The sequence below is a fragment of the Chrysochloris asiatica genome, unplaced genomic scaffold (assembly GCF_000296735.1).
Source record: "Chrysochloris asiatica unplaced genomic scaffold, ChrAsi1.0 scaffold00030, whole genome shotgun sequence".
In the NCBI taxonomy this organism is placed as follows: Eukaryota; Metazoa; Chordata; class Mammalia; order Afrosoricida; family Chrysochloridae; genus Chrysochloris; species Chrysochloris asiatica.
In genome coordinates, this window is record NW_006408548.1 from 25,211,980 (window position 1) to 25,228,823 (window position 16,844).

The window sequence follows — 16,844 nt, forward strand, 5'->3', positions numbered from 1 at the left end:
CTGTCTAAAGAAAGTATTTGAAATAAACCAATCATTTGTCTTACAGAAATCTATCATTCGTTCTCCAGCATCATTTCTATCACCAAGTCCATTGGAGAGAAATCATTGGGAGAGTATATCTTGATTGTATCAGGATTGATAGTATCAGGAGAGACCATCTTGATTGTATATTGATTATATCAGGATTGTATCAGGATTGACATAGAAATTTAAAGTGACAGTATCAACATAAAACCAAAGTCGTGCTGTGGTGGCTTGAGTTGCTGTGATTCTGAGAGCTATGCTACCGGTATTTTAAATAACCGGCAGGGTCACCCATGGTGGACAGGTTTCAGATGAGCTTCCAGACAAAGACAGACTACAAAGAAAGAGTGACAAACTACTTCCAAATCGCCAGTCATTGTAAACTCTATGAATAGCGGAGAAACATTGTCAGATACAGGACCAGAAGGTGGGAAGGCATTCATAATTTGCTTTGATAGAGTACCTTAAAAAAAGAAAAAGACCTGTATTATTTTTACATAGAAAAGAAACAATTTTGAAATCAGCGTTAATATCAAATTTTTAACAATACTAAAAAGTGGACATCTTCCAAAATCACTGAAACTTTGCAACATTTATCAGAATGTGTTCCCACCTAGTATATGTTTTTAAATGAACCAAGCATTTTAAAAATGTTGGAAACACCTCAAATATGAGCCAAGAGAGGGAAGATCATCATTCTTGATGAATGAAGAAATTGTGGTCGATGTCCAGAAACTGGCAGAAAAGAGTGTAGAATTACCACTGATGTGATCGCTACTTAACTTGGAGTCTGCATTTTCAATTTTAAGTGAACATCTTGTGCTCAGCAAGCTTTTGGCTCAATGGGTGCCAAAAATGTTGAGCAAAGAGCAGCTAGCTCAATGAACTGGTATTTCCATCAGTCTTTTAAGCAAGAATAGAACTAATGAAGATGATTTTAAGGAATTAATCTACTGACTTCTTCAGTCTTAAATTGCTCAGATATAGCATCAAGATGGATGGATAATTACTGGGACTGGAATGCAAAAGTTAGAAACAAAGAGAAAGGATCAGTAATTGGAAAATATGGCTTTAGTGACAGAAGCGATGCTGGAGATAGCATGATAGGATTTTGTAAGACCACCAACTTATTCTTTGCAAATAGCTTTTAGAAACAACATCAAAGTTGACTATACACATGGACAACACCACACAAGACACATAGGAATCAAACTGACTACATCTGTGGGAAGAGACAGTAAAGAAGCTGCAATCATCAGGCAAAACACGGCCAGGAGTAGATGGTGGGACAGATCACCAATTGCTTATATGCAAATTCAGGCTGAAGTTGAATAAAATTAAAACAAGTCCATGTGAATATATCCCAACTGAATTTAGAGGCCATTTTAACAACACATTTGATGCATTAGACACTAATGACCAAAGATCAGAAGAGTTGTGGGATGACATCAAGTATATCATAAAAGGATGAAAGCAAAGGTTCATGAAAAAGACAGGAAAGAAAAGGCAAAAATGGATGACAGAAGAGACTCCGAAACTTGCTCTTGAGCACGCAGAACCTAAACAACTGCAAAAAATGAGGAAGTAAGAAAGCTGAAAGGAAATTTTCAAAGGGCAGTTTGGGAAGACCAAGGTAAGTATTATAATTAAATGTAGAAAGATTTCAAGTTAGAAAACCAAAAAGGAAGAACAAGTTCATCATTTCTCAAGCTGAACGAGCTAGAGCAAAAATTCAAGCTTTGACTTGCAATATTGAAGGACTCCATGGACAAATACTGAAGGACTCCAAAAGCATCAAAGAAATGGAAGGAATAAAAAGAGTCACTCTACCAAAAAGAACTGGTCTATGTTAAACCATTTCAAAAGATAGCATATGATCAAGAACAAATGATACTGAATGATGAAGCCCAAGCTACACTGAAGGCCCTGGCTTAAAAGGAAGGTTCCAGGAATTGAGGGAATATAAAGTGAAATCTTTCAATAAACTGAAGAAACACTGGAAGCACTCACTTATCTATGCCAACAAATTTGAAAGACAGCTAGCTACCTGGCCAAGTGATTGAAAGAGATCTATATTTGAGCTCATTCCAAAGAGAGATGACCCAAAGAGTGTAGAAATCATTGGAGAATATCATTAATATCACATGCAAGTACAATTTTTACTACAGAGAATTCAAAAACAGTTGCAACAATACACTGACAGGGAACTGCTAGAAATTCAAGCCAGAATCAGTAGAGGACGTAGATATCAAAACTGATGCCAGATAGATTCGTCACTGAAAGCAGATAATACCAGAAAGATGTTTACTTGTGCTTTACTGACTATGCAAAGGCATTGGACTATGTGGATCCCAACAAACTATGGATAACATTGTGAAGAATGGGTATTCCAGAACACTTCATTTTACTCATTAAGAACCTATACTTAGACCAAAACACAGCCATTAGAACAGAACACAGGGATAATGAATGATTTAAAATCAGGAAAGGTGTGCATCAGGGTTGTTTTCTTTCACTACTTATTCAATCTGCATGCTGAGCAATTAATCCAAGAAGCTGTATTATATGAAGAAGAACACGGCATCAGGATTGGAGGAAAACTTACTGACCACCTTAGATATGAGGATAATGACACAACCTTGCTTACTGGAAGTTAAAAGAACTTAAAATACTTACTGATAAAGATCAAAGACTACAGCCTTCAGTATGGATTGCACTTCAATGTAAGGAAACCAAAAATTCTCAAATTACATTTATATATTGGACCAATAAATAATATCATGATAAATGGAAAAAGACTAAAGTTGTCAAAGACTTCATTTTGCTTGGATCCACAATCATCACTCACAGAAGCGGTAGTCAAGATATCAAACAACATATTACATTAGGCAAATCTGCTGCAAAGAAGTCTTTAAAGAGTTCAACAGCAAAGATGTCAGTTTGAGGACTAAAGTGTGCCTGACCAAGCCATGGTATTTTCAATAGTCTCTTATGCTTGTTAAAGTTGGACAATGAATAAGGAAGACCTAGAAGAAGTTGATATATTTGAATTATGGTGTTGGTGAAAATATTTAAAGTTAACATTGCCAGAAGAACAAACAAAGTTGTCTTGGAAGAAATAGAGCCAGAATGCTTCTTAGAAGCCAGAATGGTGAGACTCATTGCTCATACTTCAGACATATTTTCAGCAGGGACCAGTCCCTGGAGAAAGATATCATGCTTAGAAAAGTGGAGGGCCAACGAAAACAAGGAAGACCTCCTACGGGATGGACTGACATGGTGACAGCAGCAATGAGCTCAAACACAGCAACAGCTGTGAGGAGGCACAGGGCTGAGCAGTGTTTCATTCAGCTGTGTATAGGGTAGCTATGAGTCAGAACTGACTCGGATGGCACTTAACAGCAACAATATCATGTCCAACCAAAACAGTTGCTTCTGAGGGGATCTACTGAGCCAGTAAAATTCAACCAAGAAAGGTCAGCTCAGAAGGTTATAGTAACTGATTTTGGTAATTCCAAAGGAGTCATCTTGATAGATATTCTTGAATCATGCAAGATGATCCCAAGGCTTAGTATGAAGTTTTAAGGAAATTTAAAATTACACTGGAGAGTAAAAGACCAGGAAAGTTGCACTGAGGAGCTTTATATTTTATATCATGATAATGCACTTGCTTATACTTTGACGGTGTAGCAAGGGCCATCCTATGAGAATGGGAAACCTTACCCCATCTTCCTACAGCCCTGATCTTGTCCCTTCATACAATTTTGTTACTACAAATCAGAGAACACAGAATTCTTTGAAGAAAGGTTAGAGAGATGGAAACACAACCTTCAAAAATTTACAGGCCCAAGAACTGGAAAGCGATAAGCAAAAGACTGAAACAAGACCTTTACCTCATACCCTATACAAAAACAAACTCAACATAGATTAAAGACCTAAATGTGAATCCCAAAATTATGAAGGTCATCAATGAAAAAATAGGGACAAATGTGAGAGCTCTAATTAAGGGCATACAAAGACTACCAAACATTTTGAAAACTACACAAACAAAAGTAGACAAAATAGATGATTGGGACATACTAAAAATTAAAAAGTTATGTGCATCAAAAGACTTCATCAAAAGAGTAAAAAGGGAACCCACAGAAAGGGAAAAATCTTTTGCAACGACACGTCAGACAAGGGACTCATTTCTAAAATATATAGGAAACTACAAAACCTCTACAAGAAAAAGACAAATAACCCAGTTAAAAAAAATGGACACAAGACATGAACAGACACTTCACCAAAGAGGAGATCTGGGCAACCAACAAACATATGAAGAAATGTTCATGATCACTAGCCATCAGGGAGATGCAAATCAAAACAACAGTGAGTTATCATCTCACACCAGCGATAACAGCAAAGATAAAAAAAACAGAGGACAATACATGCTGGTGAGGATACGGAGAGACTGGGCCCCTCCTACATTGTTGGTGGGATTGCAAAATGGTCCAACCACTCTGGAAAGCAATATGGCGCCAAATGCAATACACAGGAATCAAATTGACTACATATGTGGGAAGGGATGATTGAGAAACTCAATATCATCAGCTAAAACAAGGTCAGCGGCCAAGTATTGAACAGACAGACCACCGATTGCTTATTTGCAAGTACAGGCTAAAGCTGAAGAAAATTAAAACAAGTTCCAAGAGCCAAAATATGACCTTGAATATATCCCACCTGAATTTAGAGACCATCTCAAGAACACATTTAATGTATTAGACACCAATGACCAAAAACCAGAAGAACTGTGAAATCTAGAACATCATACATGAGGAAAAGGCAAAAATGGATGAGAAAAGAGACTCTGAAACTTGCTCTTGAGCATAGAGAACCTAAACAACTGGAAGAAATGAGGAAGTAAAAGAGAAAATTTCAAAGAGCAGTTTGAGATGACAAAGTCAAATATTATAAGAAAATGTGCAAAGGCCTGGAGTTAGTAAACCAAAAGGGTAAAACGTGCTCAGTATTTCTCAACTTAAAAGAATAGAAGAAAAAATATTGAAGGATTCTATGAACAAAATATTGAATGATACAGAAAGCATCAAAAGAAGATGAAAGGATGGTCAGGTCCCCTCAGGGCAAACCCCCTTCCAAGACTAAAAACTCAAGGGTAATAAATACACAAACAGGCATGTGGGCTTGCTGCTGACCACATTGGTCACAAATGTGGAAGGGAGGCGGAAACTTGCAAGGACGTTGTGAGCTAAGTCCAACCACATTCAATAGATTCCTGTTAAGCTGGATTGAGACTTCGTTAACCAACAGTATGACGAGACTTAGGGACTACTGGGCCCAGGGACAAAGACAAGGCCACAGAGGACCAGAACAGAGTATGAAGCGCCCAGCTGATATGAAGTGAGGGAAGATGCAAAAGAACACCCATACTTGCAGATAGTACCCACTTGACCTGGCTTCAACGGCTGGATGATCAGAACTCGACTAGAGGAAGAAAGAGGGGGAAAAAAAGAGTAATCTGCTACAATTTGATGAACCTGACCTATGCTTGTTGATGCAGTAGGTCAAAGAAGGGAAGAAATCTTGTTTACAGCAAGGATCATTCCCACCCCCTTGTTACACAGGGTTGGCAAGAATGGGCAACTTAGACACTGGCTACCCAAAATGGGGGGTGGGGGTGTCTACAAAGGCAGGAAGTAAATGGCTTACAAGCTTTCAATAGGGAACCTAGTTCCAGAGGTTGTGGGGAAAGGTAGAATCTCCACTAAGTGGTTTCCAACCTGTCTGGACCGGGCTGATGAAAAGGGATGGGGATAAATCTCTTGTGGTTTAACAGTGAATGATTGCTATCAGGACTGACTGTGAGTGTTGGAAAGGTAAAGGTAGATGTTTTGTAACAAAAGGAGGGGAGTGGTTGATTTTGCAGTCCAAGAGTGGGGGTCCCTGGAACCATCAAGGGAGAAAAGCGAACTGTGGGACCCTATCCAGAGAAGCAGTGACACCAGAGATGGAGGTAGAGACAATGATGTGGAGAGATGGAGCGGCTGGGGACTTTAGACTCAGGGAGGGAGGGAGGCTGTGTGCTGACGGCTAGGAGGCAGGCTTGCGGGGTGTTCCTTTGGCTGTTTGATGATGCATGCAAGAGATTGTAACCATTGCAGTGAAATGAAATAAGATAGGAAGAATGTAAAGTTAATGTTCTCCCATGTAAACTATCACATAATTCACAATAAAAACTTAAAAAAAAAAAGATGAAAGGAATACACAGTGTCACTCTACCAAAAAGAAACAGTCAATGTACAAGGCTCCAAGATTTGACAGAACACAAATAGAAGTATTTCAACAAACCAATGCAGCACTGAAGGTCACATTTATGCCAAGAAATTTGGAAGACAGCTACCTGTTTAGTTGATTGGAAGAGATCTAACAAAATGTGGAAATCAATTAACAATATCATTAATATCACAATCAAGTAAAATTTTGCTGAAGATCATTAATACATAATTACAGCAGTACAACAACAGGCAACTGCCAAAAATTCAATCCAGATTTGGAAGAGGATGTAGAATGAAGGATATCATTGCTGACATCAGATGGATCTTGGCTAAAAGCAAAGAATACCAGAAAGATGTTCACTTGTGCTTTACTGACTATGCAAAGGTATCTGATCCACTTTGTGAATCATGACAAACCATGGATAATATTGCAAAGAATGGGCATTCCAAAACACTTAATTGTGCTCAATAAGGAAGCCATATGGAAGCCATATGGAAGCCAAAAGGTACTCAAACAGAAGGAGATGCTGAATGGTTTAAAATCAGGAAAGGTTGTGTGCCATGGTTGTATCCTCCCACCATACTTACTCAATTTGTATGCTAAGTAAATAATCCAAGAAACTTAATTATATGAAGAAGAACATAGAATCAAGATTAGAGGAAAACTCATCCACAACTTGCAATATGTAGAAAACACAACCTAGCTTGCTGGAAGTGAAAACTTTAAATACTTACTGATGAAGATCAAAGACTACAGCCTTCAGTATGGATTGCATCTCAATGGAAAGAGATACAAAATCTTCAAAAGTGAATAATTACTATCAGGACTGACTGTGAGGGTTGGAAATGTAAAGGTAGCAAAAAGTGGAGAGTGGCTGACTTTGCAGTCCTGGAGCAGAGGTCCTTGGGACCATCAAGGGAGAAGAGCGGAGTGTAGGACCCTATCCAGAGAAATAGTGATGCCAGAGATAGAGGCAGAGACGATGATATGGAGAGATGGAATGGCTGGGGACTTTAGACACAGACAGGGAGAGGGGCTGTGTCCTGACGACCAGGGGGCATGCTTGCAGCATATACCCTTTGGTTGACTGATGATGCATGGAGGGGATTGTGACCATGGCAATGAAACAATATACGACAGGATGAATGTAAAACTAATATTCTCCCATGTAAACTATCACACAATTCACAATAAAACATTAAAAAAAAAAGGAGACAAGATTGAAGTTGTCAAAGAATTCATTTTGCATGGATCCACAATCAACACTCATGGAAACAGCAGTTATGAAATTACACAACATACTGCATTAGCCACAAGTGCTGCAAAAGTCCTCTTTAAAATGTTAAAGAACAAAAATGTCACTTTTAGGACTAAGGTGTCCCAAATCCAATATATGGAATTTTTAATAGCCTCCTACACATCTGAAAGTTGGACAATGAATAAAGAAGACAATAGAAGAATTGATGCATTTGAATTATAGTGTTGGAGAAAAATATTAAAAGCATCATGGACTGTCAGCAGAACAAACATATTTGTCTTGGAACGAGGATGGCCAAAATGTTCCTCAGAAACAAGTTTGGTGAGACTTAGTCTCTTGTTCTTTGAACATATTTTCCAGGAGGGTTCAATCCCTGGAGAAGGACATCTTGGTAAAGTGGAAGGTCAATAAAACAGATGAAGATCCCTAACAAGATGAAGTGACACAGTGACAACAACAATGGGCTAGAAAAATAATTGTGAGAATGGTGAAGGACCGGGAAGTATTATGTTGCTATGCATAGGGTTGCTTTGATTCCGAAGCTACTTGACCGCACCTAACAACAAGTCTTCAAACTCTTGTGGTTATACTTAACAGCCCAGGTGGCTCTGTGAGTTAGGCATGGGGCTGCTAACTGTAAAGTTGACAGTTCAAACTCACCAGCTGCTTCATAGCAGAAAGATGAAGCTGTCTGATCTCATAAAGATTGACAGCATCAAAAAGCCTATGTAGAATTGGTATGTGTCAGAATCTACTTGATGGTAGTATTTTTGCTTATTTGTTTGTCAGTGTTATACTTGCAACACATTTCAATTCAGAGTAGTCACATTTTAAGTGTTCGTTAATTTTGGCTATAATATTGGACAGCACAGGTCTGTATGTACCAACCATTTCATTCTGTGAATGAAGATACTGAGCAGCAAAGAGTTTATGCGGCTTGGCACATTGCTGAGCCAGGCCTAGAATTCTTACTTCCTAACTTCCAAAGACTATTCTTCTCACTTGACCAGACTGTCTGACTCCTGATGTTATTGTCAGTGTCCACGAGGCATAGAAGAGTATCAAATTATGGCAGGCCAAGGCTGCCAGGGATGAAAGTATCCCTTAGGAGACCACATGAAATCAGAGTTCACCATCAAAATAATATGTATGACTTGAGTCAAAAGGAACCCTACATCTAGCCAATGAAGTAGACACTATCTCAATCTATAAGCCTCAGAGAATGTTTTACTTTGATATATCCAGAAGTATTATTTATTGACACATGTGTGTGATTACTGGTGACTAAATTAAACAAAGAACAAGAGTACACACAAATGAAAATGTGTTTGAGAATTGGGGCTTCTATGACTCCAAGAATCAAATTCCCTAAACCCCAAACTCTACTTTTTCGGTAACAATTAAGCATTAATTTCCATGAAATGGTATCTGGAACTTGCTTATAGTATCTGTGTGAAAAAATAAACATAAAAAAGAAAGAAAAATATAAAACAAAATTGATAACTTAATAACTGTTCAACTGGGTTATAGGCACAATCTGGCTTATTAAACTGTTCTTTCTACCTTTATATACATTTGGAATTTCCCATAATAAAAAGTTTTATTAAAGCAGGTATGTAGGAGTAATCTATAGAAAATTATTTCCTAGCTGTTGTTATTGTTGTTAAGTGCCATACAGTCGGTTCCAACTTACAATAATCCTGTATAGGGATTCTGAGGAGCAGATGGTAGGTTTGAACTGCTGACCTTGTGATTAGCAGTCCAGTGCTTATCCTACAACACCACACCAGAACGCCATAAAACTAAAAGCACTGATACTAAATCCAATAAATAAACCATGGCTTTTCAGCAACAATTCCAAGAGTGGTTGAAAATGTACAGATAATTCAATTTTAAAGGAACAGATGGCAGAGGTGTAGGGGAGAGAGGGAGAAAGGAAGGAGAGGGGGAAATCTATATTTACAACAACTATAACCTCAAAACTCAATGACTGTCAGCAAGTCAATCTATATCCTTGTAGATCTTTTCCTGTCTGTATATATTATCCAAACTACCAAAATGAATTGTACTCAGAATAGATTAATATTCTCATCAAGTTGCTATCTTGCATTTGGGAAATGATGTCTTTTGTGCTGCTCTCTGAGGACAAAATTCAGGTGCTAAGCTAATCATGTCCCCTTCTCTGGGGGTTTAAATCCTGAATTTAATAATGACAAGGGCAGAAACAGCTGGATCTGAATCATCCAGGGCCAGAGTCCTGGTTGAATAACCATGAATTCCTGCATCCCTAGGTCTGCTCACAACTTTGTTATTCCTTTGTTTCCAGCTTCTGAGAGCTGCTAGTCCCTTTGTTACAAACATTGTTTTCTTTTGTAAATTAGACAGAATTCCTATCTGTTATGTGAAGTAAAAGAGCCCTGATATTGTAGTGATACTATTAACCACAATAACTACTAGTAACAATTAATGTATTAAGCCTTTATGTACCAGGTACTATTTTAAAGTTTCTGTATACATTATCTCATTTAATCCTCACAATTCTATGAGGTGGTGGCTGTGTGCCGTGGAGTTGGTTCCGACTCATAGGGACCCTGTACAAGGTTTCCAAGGCTGTAAATCTTTACGGGAGCAGAAAACCTCATCTTTCTCCCATGGAACAGCGAGTAGTGTTGAACTGCTGGCCTTGAGGTTAGCAGGACAATTCATAACCATGACGATACCAGAGCTCCTTATTCTATGAGATACCAGAGCTCCTTATACTATTAATAACGCAACTTCAGACCTGAAAAAACTGAGGTCCATCAAAGTAACATCTTTGCTTTTGAACACTTTAAAGAGGTCTTGTGCGGCAGATTTGCCTAATGCAATACATTATTTGATTTCTTGACTAATGTTTCCATGAGCATTGATTATAGATCTGAGCAAAATAAAGTTCTAGACACTTTAAAAAAAATAAATTAAAAAAACCAAGGTCCAGACAGATTAAAGAAAATACCCCAAATGACAGCTATCAGTTGAAGCCAAGGGCCTTTGATTTTAGTCTGAACAACTTTGTGAATTGCTTATTTTTGTTAATAATATGCTAAGAATTCTTTCCATGTTGGAAAATACATCTTTTTTTTAATGATGATTATCAAATTTTATAATATAAACACTCAAAAGTCAATCAAATATCTCCTATTTTGGGATGTTTCAATTGTTCCTAGTTTTTTTAAACATAATAAGTAACGTTATAATAAGTATCCTTTTAGTTTAATTTGAAAACATTGTAATTTATGTGTAGGGAAAATTCTGGCATGGATTTAGTAGGTCAAAGGATACATACATTTTTTTTTCCACTCTTAATTATGTATTGCCAAATAAGGGCATTTGTTTTCAAAGCTTGTTAAGAAATATAAAAGGGAACAAAGTTGGCTGCTCTTTGTGAAACACTTTCTGCCTACAGGCATTCATGTGTGTTTTCATGCCCAGAATGGAGACAATCTGTTCAGCTAAGAAAGAAGACCCTGTTTCTAAATGTTAATGGATGGCAAAAAAAAAAGGATTTCCCAATCAATATCAAATACAGTCCAAACCCAGTGATTAAGGAGTTCTTGAACTTTTATTGCATCATATTTACTGAAGCAATTCTAAAGGGCAATCACTTAGGATCAATTGTGGAAAAGGTAAGTTGCAAGCAAAGTTCTTGTTAAGTGCATTCAAGTTTGTTCTGACTCACAGTGACCCTGTATAGGGTTTCCAAAGAGCTGATGGTAAATTTGAACCACCTATTTTGCAGTTTAAACTAACGTTGCAGTCCAGTGCTGAGTACAAATTAAAAACTAGATATAACACCATGCTCACAGTGAAGGCTAACACTATACTATGTGATGTCAGCAGGTAACTCAAGAGAAAGATGATGACAAAAAGAAGTCACCCACCTTCAAACAGTAAATGGAAATAGCCAAGGACCTTCATGAGAATATTATGCAGAGTGCTACATGCTTGCAATCTGTTGTTGTTGTTAGGTGCCATTGAGTCAGTACTAACTCATAGCAACCTTATGCACAATAGAACGAAACACTGCCTGGTCCTGGGCCAACCTCACTATCGTTGCCATGCTTGAGCCCACTGATGCTGCCACTTTGCCAATCCATCTCGCTGGGGGTCTCCCTATTTTTCTCTGACCTTATCAAACATGATATCCTTCTCCAGCGACTGGTCCCTCCTGACAATATGTTCAAAGTATGAGAGACAAAGTTTGGACATCTTGGCCTCCATGGAACACTCTGGCTGCACTTCTTGCAACACAGATCTGTTTGTTCTTTTGGCAGCCCATGGCACTCTCAATATTCTCCTCCAACACCAAAACTCAAAAACATCAATTCTTCTACGATCTTCCTTATTCACTGTCCAGCTTTCACATGCATATGAGGTTATTGAAAATACCATGGCTTGGGTCAGGCACACCTTAGTCTTCAAGCTGACATTTTTGTTCTTCAACACTTTAAAAAAAGGTCTTGTGCAGCTGATTTGCCTAATGCAATAGTAGACAGTAAACTGGACTTGTAAACATTCTTTGGGAGACTGGATAATAGAAGGCAAAAAATAATACTAGTCCTAGAACCTTTGTGGCTGGAATTTTAATATCTTGGGATTATTATTCCCCTATTAATTTTAATGTATCAAATATATTTTTTGAATGCTCATTCTACTGTTATTGAACAATATATTAGCACCGTCCTGCTGAGTAACTGCTGCCATGTCTTTTGTGGCCATACAGACAAAGATTATCTTACAGGAACAGATAAGAACTTTGGAAGGGAAAAAATACACATAAACATTCACCAAGCACAATGAAGAACACCAGTGATGAAGAAAGGGCTATCAGATACAGGAAACTAAGGCATATGAAGATAAAATGAGACAGCCAAGAGGGTTCAGGGGATGGGAAAATAATAATAATTGAAGAAAGAACTGGTTGTTTGGGGTTTCAAGCCTGGAGTCAAATAGCCTCAGGCTCTTCACCATCAGAATATATCAGGGCATGTTATACATTATTCTAACTAGATCTTGTCAAGGTTCATCCAACTTGGCAATCCCTGGAGTTCAACCCAGCTCTTGGGAAAGAGGGATGAGATGAACAAAGAGGATGTAAACAATCCAAGTTCATTCTCTCACATGCGGCCCTCCCCCAGCAAATTCATGAGACAAGAAAGACCTGTTTGTTTTCTGATTCATATAGAAGTAAATAGCATTCAAGTTTGGCTAACCCACGGAGAATTTGGTTGGGCTTTCAGGCCACAGAGAAGCTGTCAGAATTCTTTAGATACAGAAACTTACCTAGGGCATGGCTACAACTCCGACAGGATTCAGTTAGGCTGACAATAATTTGCTGCAGGTCTGCCCTGGGTGGGGTAGGAGAGGGATTAGGGTTTTTCCAGCCATTACATTTACAAGACTCTTCGGCCTGAAAAAAAGGAATAGAGAGAGGGACAAAATTACATAACTGGCAGTCATGGACTGATTGTTTTACATGAGAACAATACACACTAGTTATGTGATAGCTACCCCACCCCCACCCCCCCACTGACTTTGTAGCTTTGTAGAAATGCACAAAAAACAAGAACAGAGCATGGTGGTGTTTGATTTGGTTGCCTTTGTTTTTTGTTTTCCTGCAGGCTAAATATGCATGCTCCACTCAGAAAGCTACCATTGCCCCAACTTGGCATCTTTGCAGTGGTCAGCGCCAGGGAAGTCTAGTGGAAAAGCTTCCCAAAGTGACAAACCAGACTCCTGAGGTCCCACAAACACAGCCTGGGCCTAAGCCAAGACTGAGTCTTCCAGACTACAAGGCTCCAGCTGCAACTCTGTCCAATGGACAAGAAGGGAAACCAGATGCACTGAAAGAATTAAGAATCTCAGGGACATGACAAGGGCATATCCATCTGAAAGCACACATATAAGCTCCTCCAAATTTTTTGTGAGCTCCCAGCTTTAAAAACAGGGAGGACCTCAGCACTAAATCTAGGATTCCACCTAGGTGGATTCTTTACTGTCATGTACTAGAACACTGTTTTATTTGAGCAGCATTTCATAACAAATCTTTCTTAACTTTCCATACTTCCTTGCTTCTTCAGGAGAGACACAAATGCCTTCTGTGGTGATGTGGATTATGAAGTGGAAGATAAATATGGAAATATAGCAATTATCATAAAAAGGAACCTTCTAGATGAAGACAAATTAGGAAGAAAGTTCTGACAATCTACTTTCAAAAATCAGCCAGTGAGAGCTCTGGATCATAATGTTTTGACGCACAACCAATCATGGGGACCAGGTAAGATTTTGTTACATTGTGCATGGGATTGCCATGAGGTGGGGACCTGATCAACAGCAGTGAGCAATGAAAAATAACCCCAACCCCATAATGTGCTTGCTTCCAGGAACTAGTACCATTATCCAGATTGGCCCCAGCCAGTGAAACTTGTTCTGCTCTTCTCTACTTCGTCAAGCCACTGTTTTTGCTATTTATTTACTCAAATATGGGAAACTGTCATATCTGTGACTGGGAAATAACAGATAAAATAGAATAACATGTCCCATAGACTAATTCCTTCTGGGTAAGGGCCAGGGAGTTCTTCGAAATACACAGTCCAATATGGTAGCCAGCATCCACATTTGGCTACTGAACACTTGAAATGTGACTAGCCTAACGAAACATGCTATAGATATAAAATACCAGCACCTGATCTAATTAATCCACTGCCATTGAGTTGACTCCTGACTCACAGTGAACAGAGGACAGAGTAGAACTCTCCTTAGCGTTTCTGAGACTCCGTATCTTTACAAGGAGCAGATAATCTCAATTATCTCTACATAGCAGCTGGTAGGTTTGAACTGCCAACCTTGTGATAAGCAGCCCAATACTTAACTCACTGTGTCACCAGAGCTCTATCCAGATTTAAATTTATTGTTGTTAAGTATCATCGAGTCAATTCCAACTCATAGTGACCCGATATAGAGTTTCTAAGGAGCGACTGGTGAGTTTCAACTGCTGATCTTGTTGTTCAAACCAACTTTGCAGTCTAGTGCTTTATCCCACAGTTCTGTGCCCCCCAAAATAATATAAAATATTTTATTCATAATTTTTATATTAATCTGCACGTTAAAACAAATATATTTGAGATGTATGGGGTTGACTTTTTACTTTATTTTATATGGCTACCAGAATATTTTAAACTACCCATGTAATAGAAATGTACATTATATTTCTACTGGACAGCACTGGTCTATAAAACAAACTGCACAGATTTTTGTGATTGGGCTTTGTGTTAGATTCTCTGCCTCCTCAGAGTTCTTTTTTTCTCCCTATCTTTTTCTTTTCTTTTCTCCACTTTGTACCAGATGTCTAAAGTTAAGAGAAGCCTGATTTGCAGAAAATTAAGTGTGGCTGCTGCTTCAACGTCATATATAAAATCCTCCAAAATAGGGGAGGAGTCCGGGTGTGGGTGTAAGGTCAGTTTGAACCACAAGATGGTAGTTCAAATTCACCAGTCTCCTCTGAAATCCCATAAGGTTTGCTAAGAATCAGAACGGATTAGATGGCACTATTAACAACAACAACAACAAAGATAGGGGCAGTTTCTGAGGTATATATTTTTGTCCTTAAGTGCCATCAAGTTGGTTCTGACTCATAGCGAACCTATATGGGGTTTCGAAGGAGCGACTAGTGGATTTGAACTGCTGGCCTTGCAGTTAGCTGTCCAGTGCTTATCCAACAGCACCATACTAGGACAGAAAGAATAAACAACTGGCATGGCACTGTGAGCTAATGCGCTGGATTGCAAAGTCAGTTTGAACCTCAAGGATAGTGCCTCAAGCTCACCAGCTGCTCCTTAGAAACCCTATACAGAGCCTCTATGGGCTGCAACTGACTCAACAGTACTTAACAACAACAAAAGTAGGAAAGGTCTGAGTAGGAAAAGAAATATCTGCTTGTGAAGATGAGTTCTTTTAGACAGGCTCTGTGAATCTACCAAGCCCCAATACAACCACTTTACACATTCCCCAGCTGCAATGAGGATGGAGAAAGTAGGGATCAGAGAAGAACATTACACTAGTAGTTGCAAAACCTAGAACCCTTTGTGAGTAGTTCAAGTGACCCTTGCTTGGCCAAACATCAGGCAGGCGCCAAAATTAACCCATTGCTCTGCTATCAGGCTGAACCAAGTCTTGAGAATTATCTGCAATGAGCCATACACATATTCTGAGACTGGAAAGGTCCAAAGTCCACATTCTCTAGAAGGACTCATAGAAGATACTCACACCGAACAAAGCATCCCTACAGTCTTTTTAGGGATGAAGAAAATCAAATTGATTATGGACCACTCCTCACCTTTGGCTATTCTGAGCAGTCAGTCTGATCCAGCTACCCTTTCGTAAAGGATTTTTATTTAGAGGAAGGAAACTGACGACATATCAAGTCCTAAATAAGCCAATTAAGTATGGCAGGCCTAACCTAGATGGTAAAAACAGAAATATCTAAAATCTTTTGAGTTTGGAGAACTGCACTTCAAGCCAAATAGCTACTATGCATATTGATGCATTCAACAAATATTTATTGTGCTGTATAATTTTGCTAGGTATGTAGGGGAACAAAGACCACTGCCTTCATGGAGCTTACACTGGGGTGAGGCTAGAGAGGCAGAGAGCAGAAACACAAACTGGTAAATTATACGGAATGTTAGAAAGTGAGGGTGCTATGGAAAAAAGATAAGACAGATAAAAAGGGGCTGGAGAAAGGGTAAGATAGAATGTCAATTGTAACTAGGTCTTGTTGAGAAGGTGACATTATAGCAAAGACTTGAAGAAGGAGAAGTTGACTACAGACAATTTGGCAGAACAGTATTCCACACAGAAGGTAAATCCAGTAGAAAGGCAAGAGAGTGCTTGGCTAATTCAACAAAGAGCAAAACACTGAAGGGCTAGAGTAAAGCAGAGTAAGTACCGTGTTGTAAACGAAGTAAACTGAAAGTAGGAGCGATCCAATACGGAATTCTAGACAATTGTAAGGATTTTAGCTTCACTGCTTTATCTATTCTCTCTTCTCAAACAGGATCCTCAGGGCTAAAAATGGGGGTGGGAAGAGAACAGAGACAGTAGGCAAGATGTCTCCAAACTCATTTCCTTCTTTGGTCTTTTACCTTTAATCACTATGGTAAATTATTCCTACTTTCTTTTTTGTTTAAAAACAATCATTTAGGAGAACAAACAAGATGGCAGATTGGGTGGACGTATAGCAGAGAGCTCC

General features: G+C 38.7%; 1 protein-coding gene across 1 annotated transcript in view; it reads right to left on the reverse strand.

The window, feature by feature from the left end:
• Window positions 1-16,844, reverse strand: part of KAT2B (K(lysine) acetyltransferase 2B) — a 161,924-nt gene that overhangs the window by 97,032 nt on the left and 48,048 nt on the right. The window contains exon 2 of the mRNA XM_006851636.1: window positions 12,878-13,004. Within this exon, the coding sequence (XP_006851698.1) occupies window positions 12,878-13,004 (127 nt within the window). The remainder of the gene's footprint in view (window positions 1-12,877; window positions 13,005-16,844) is intronic.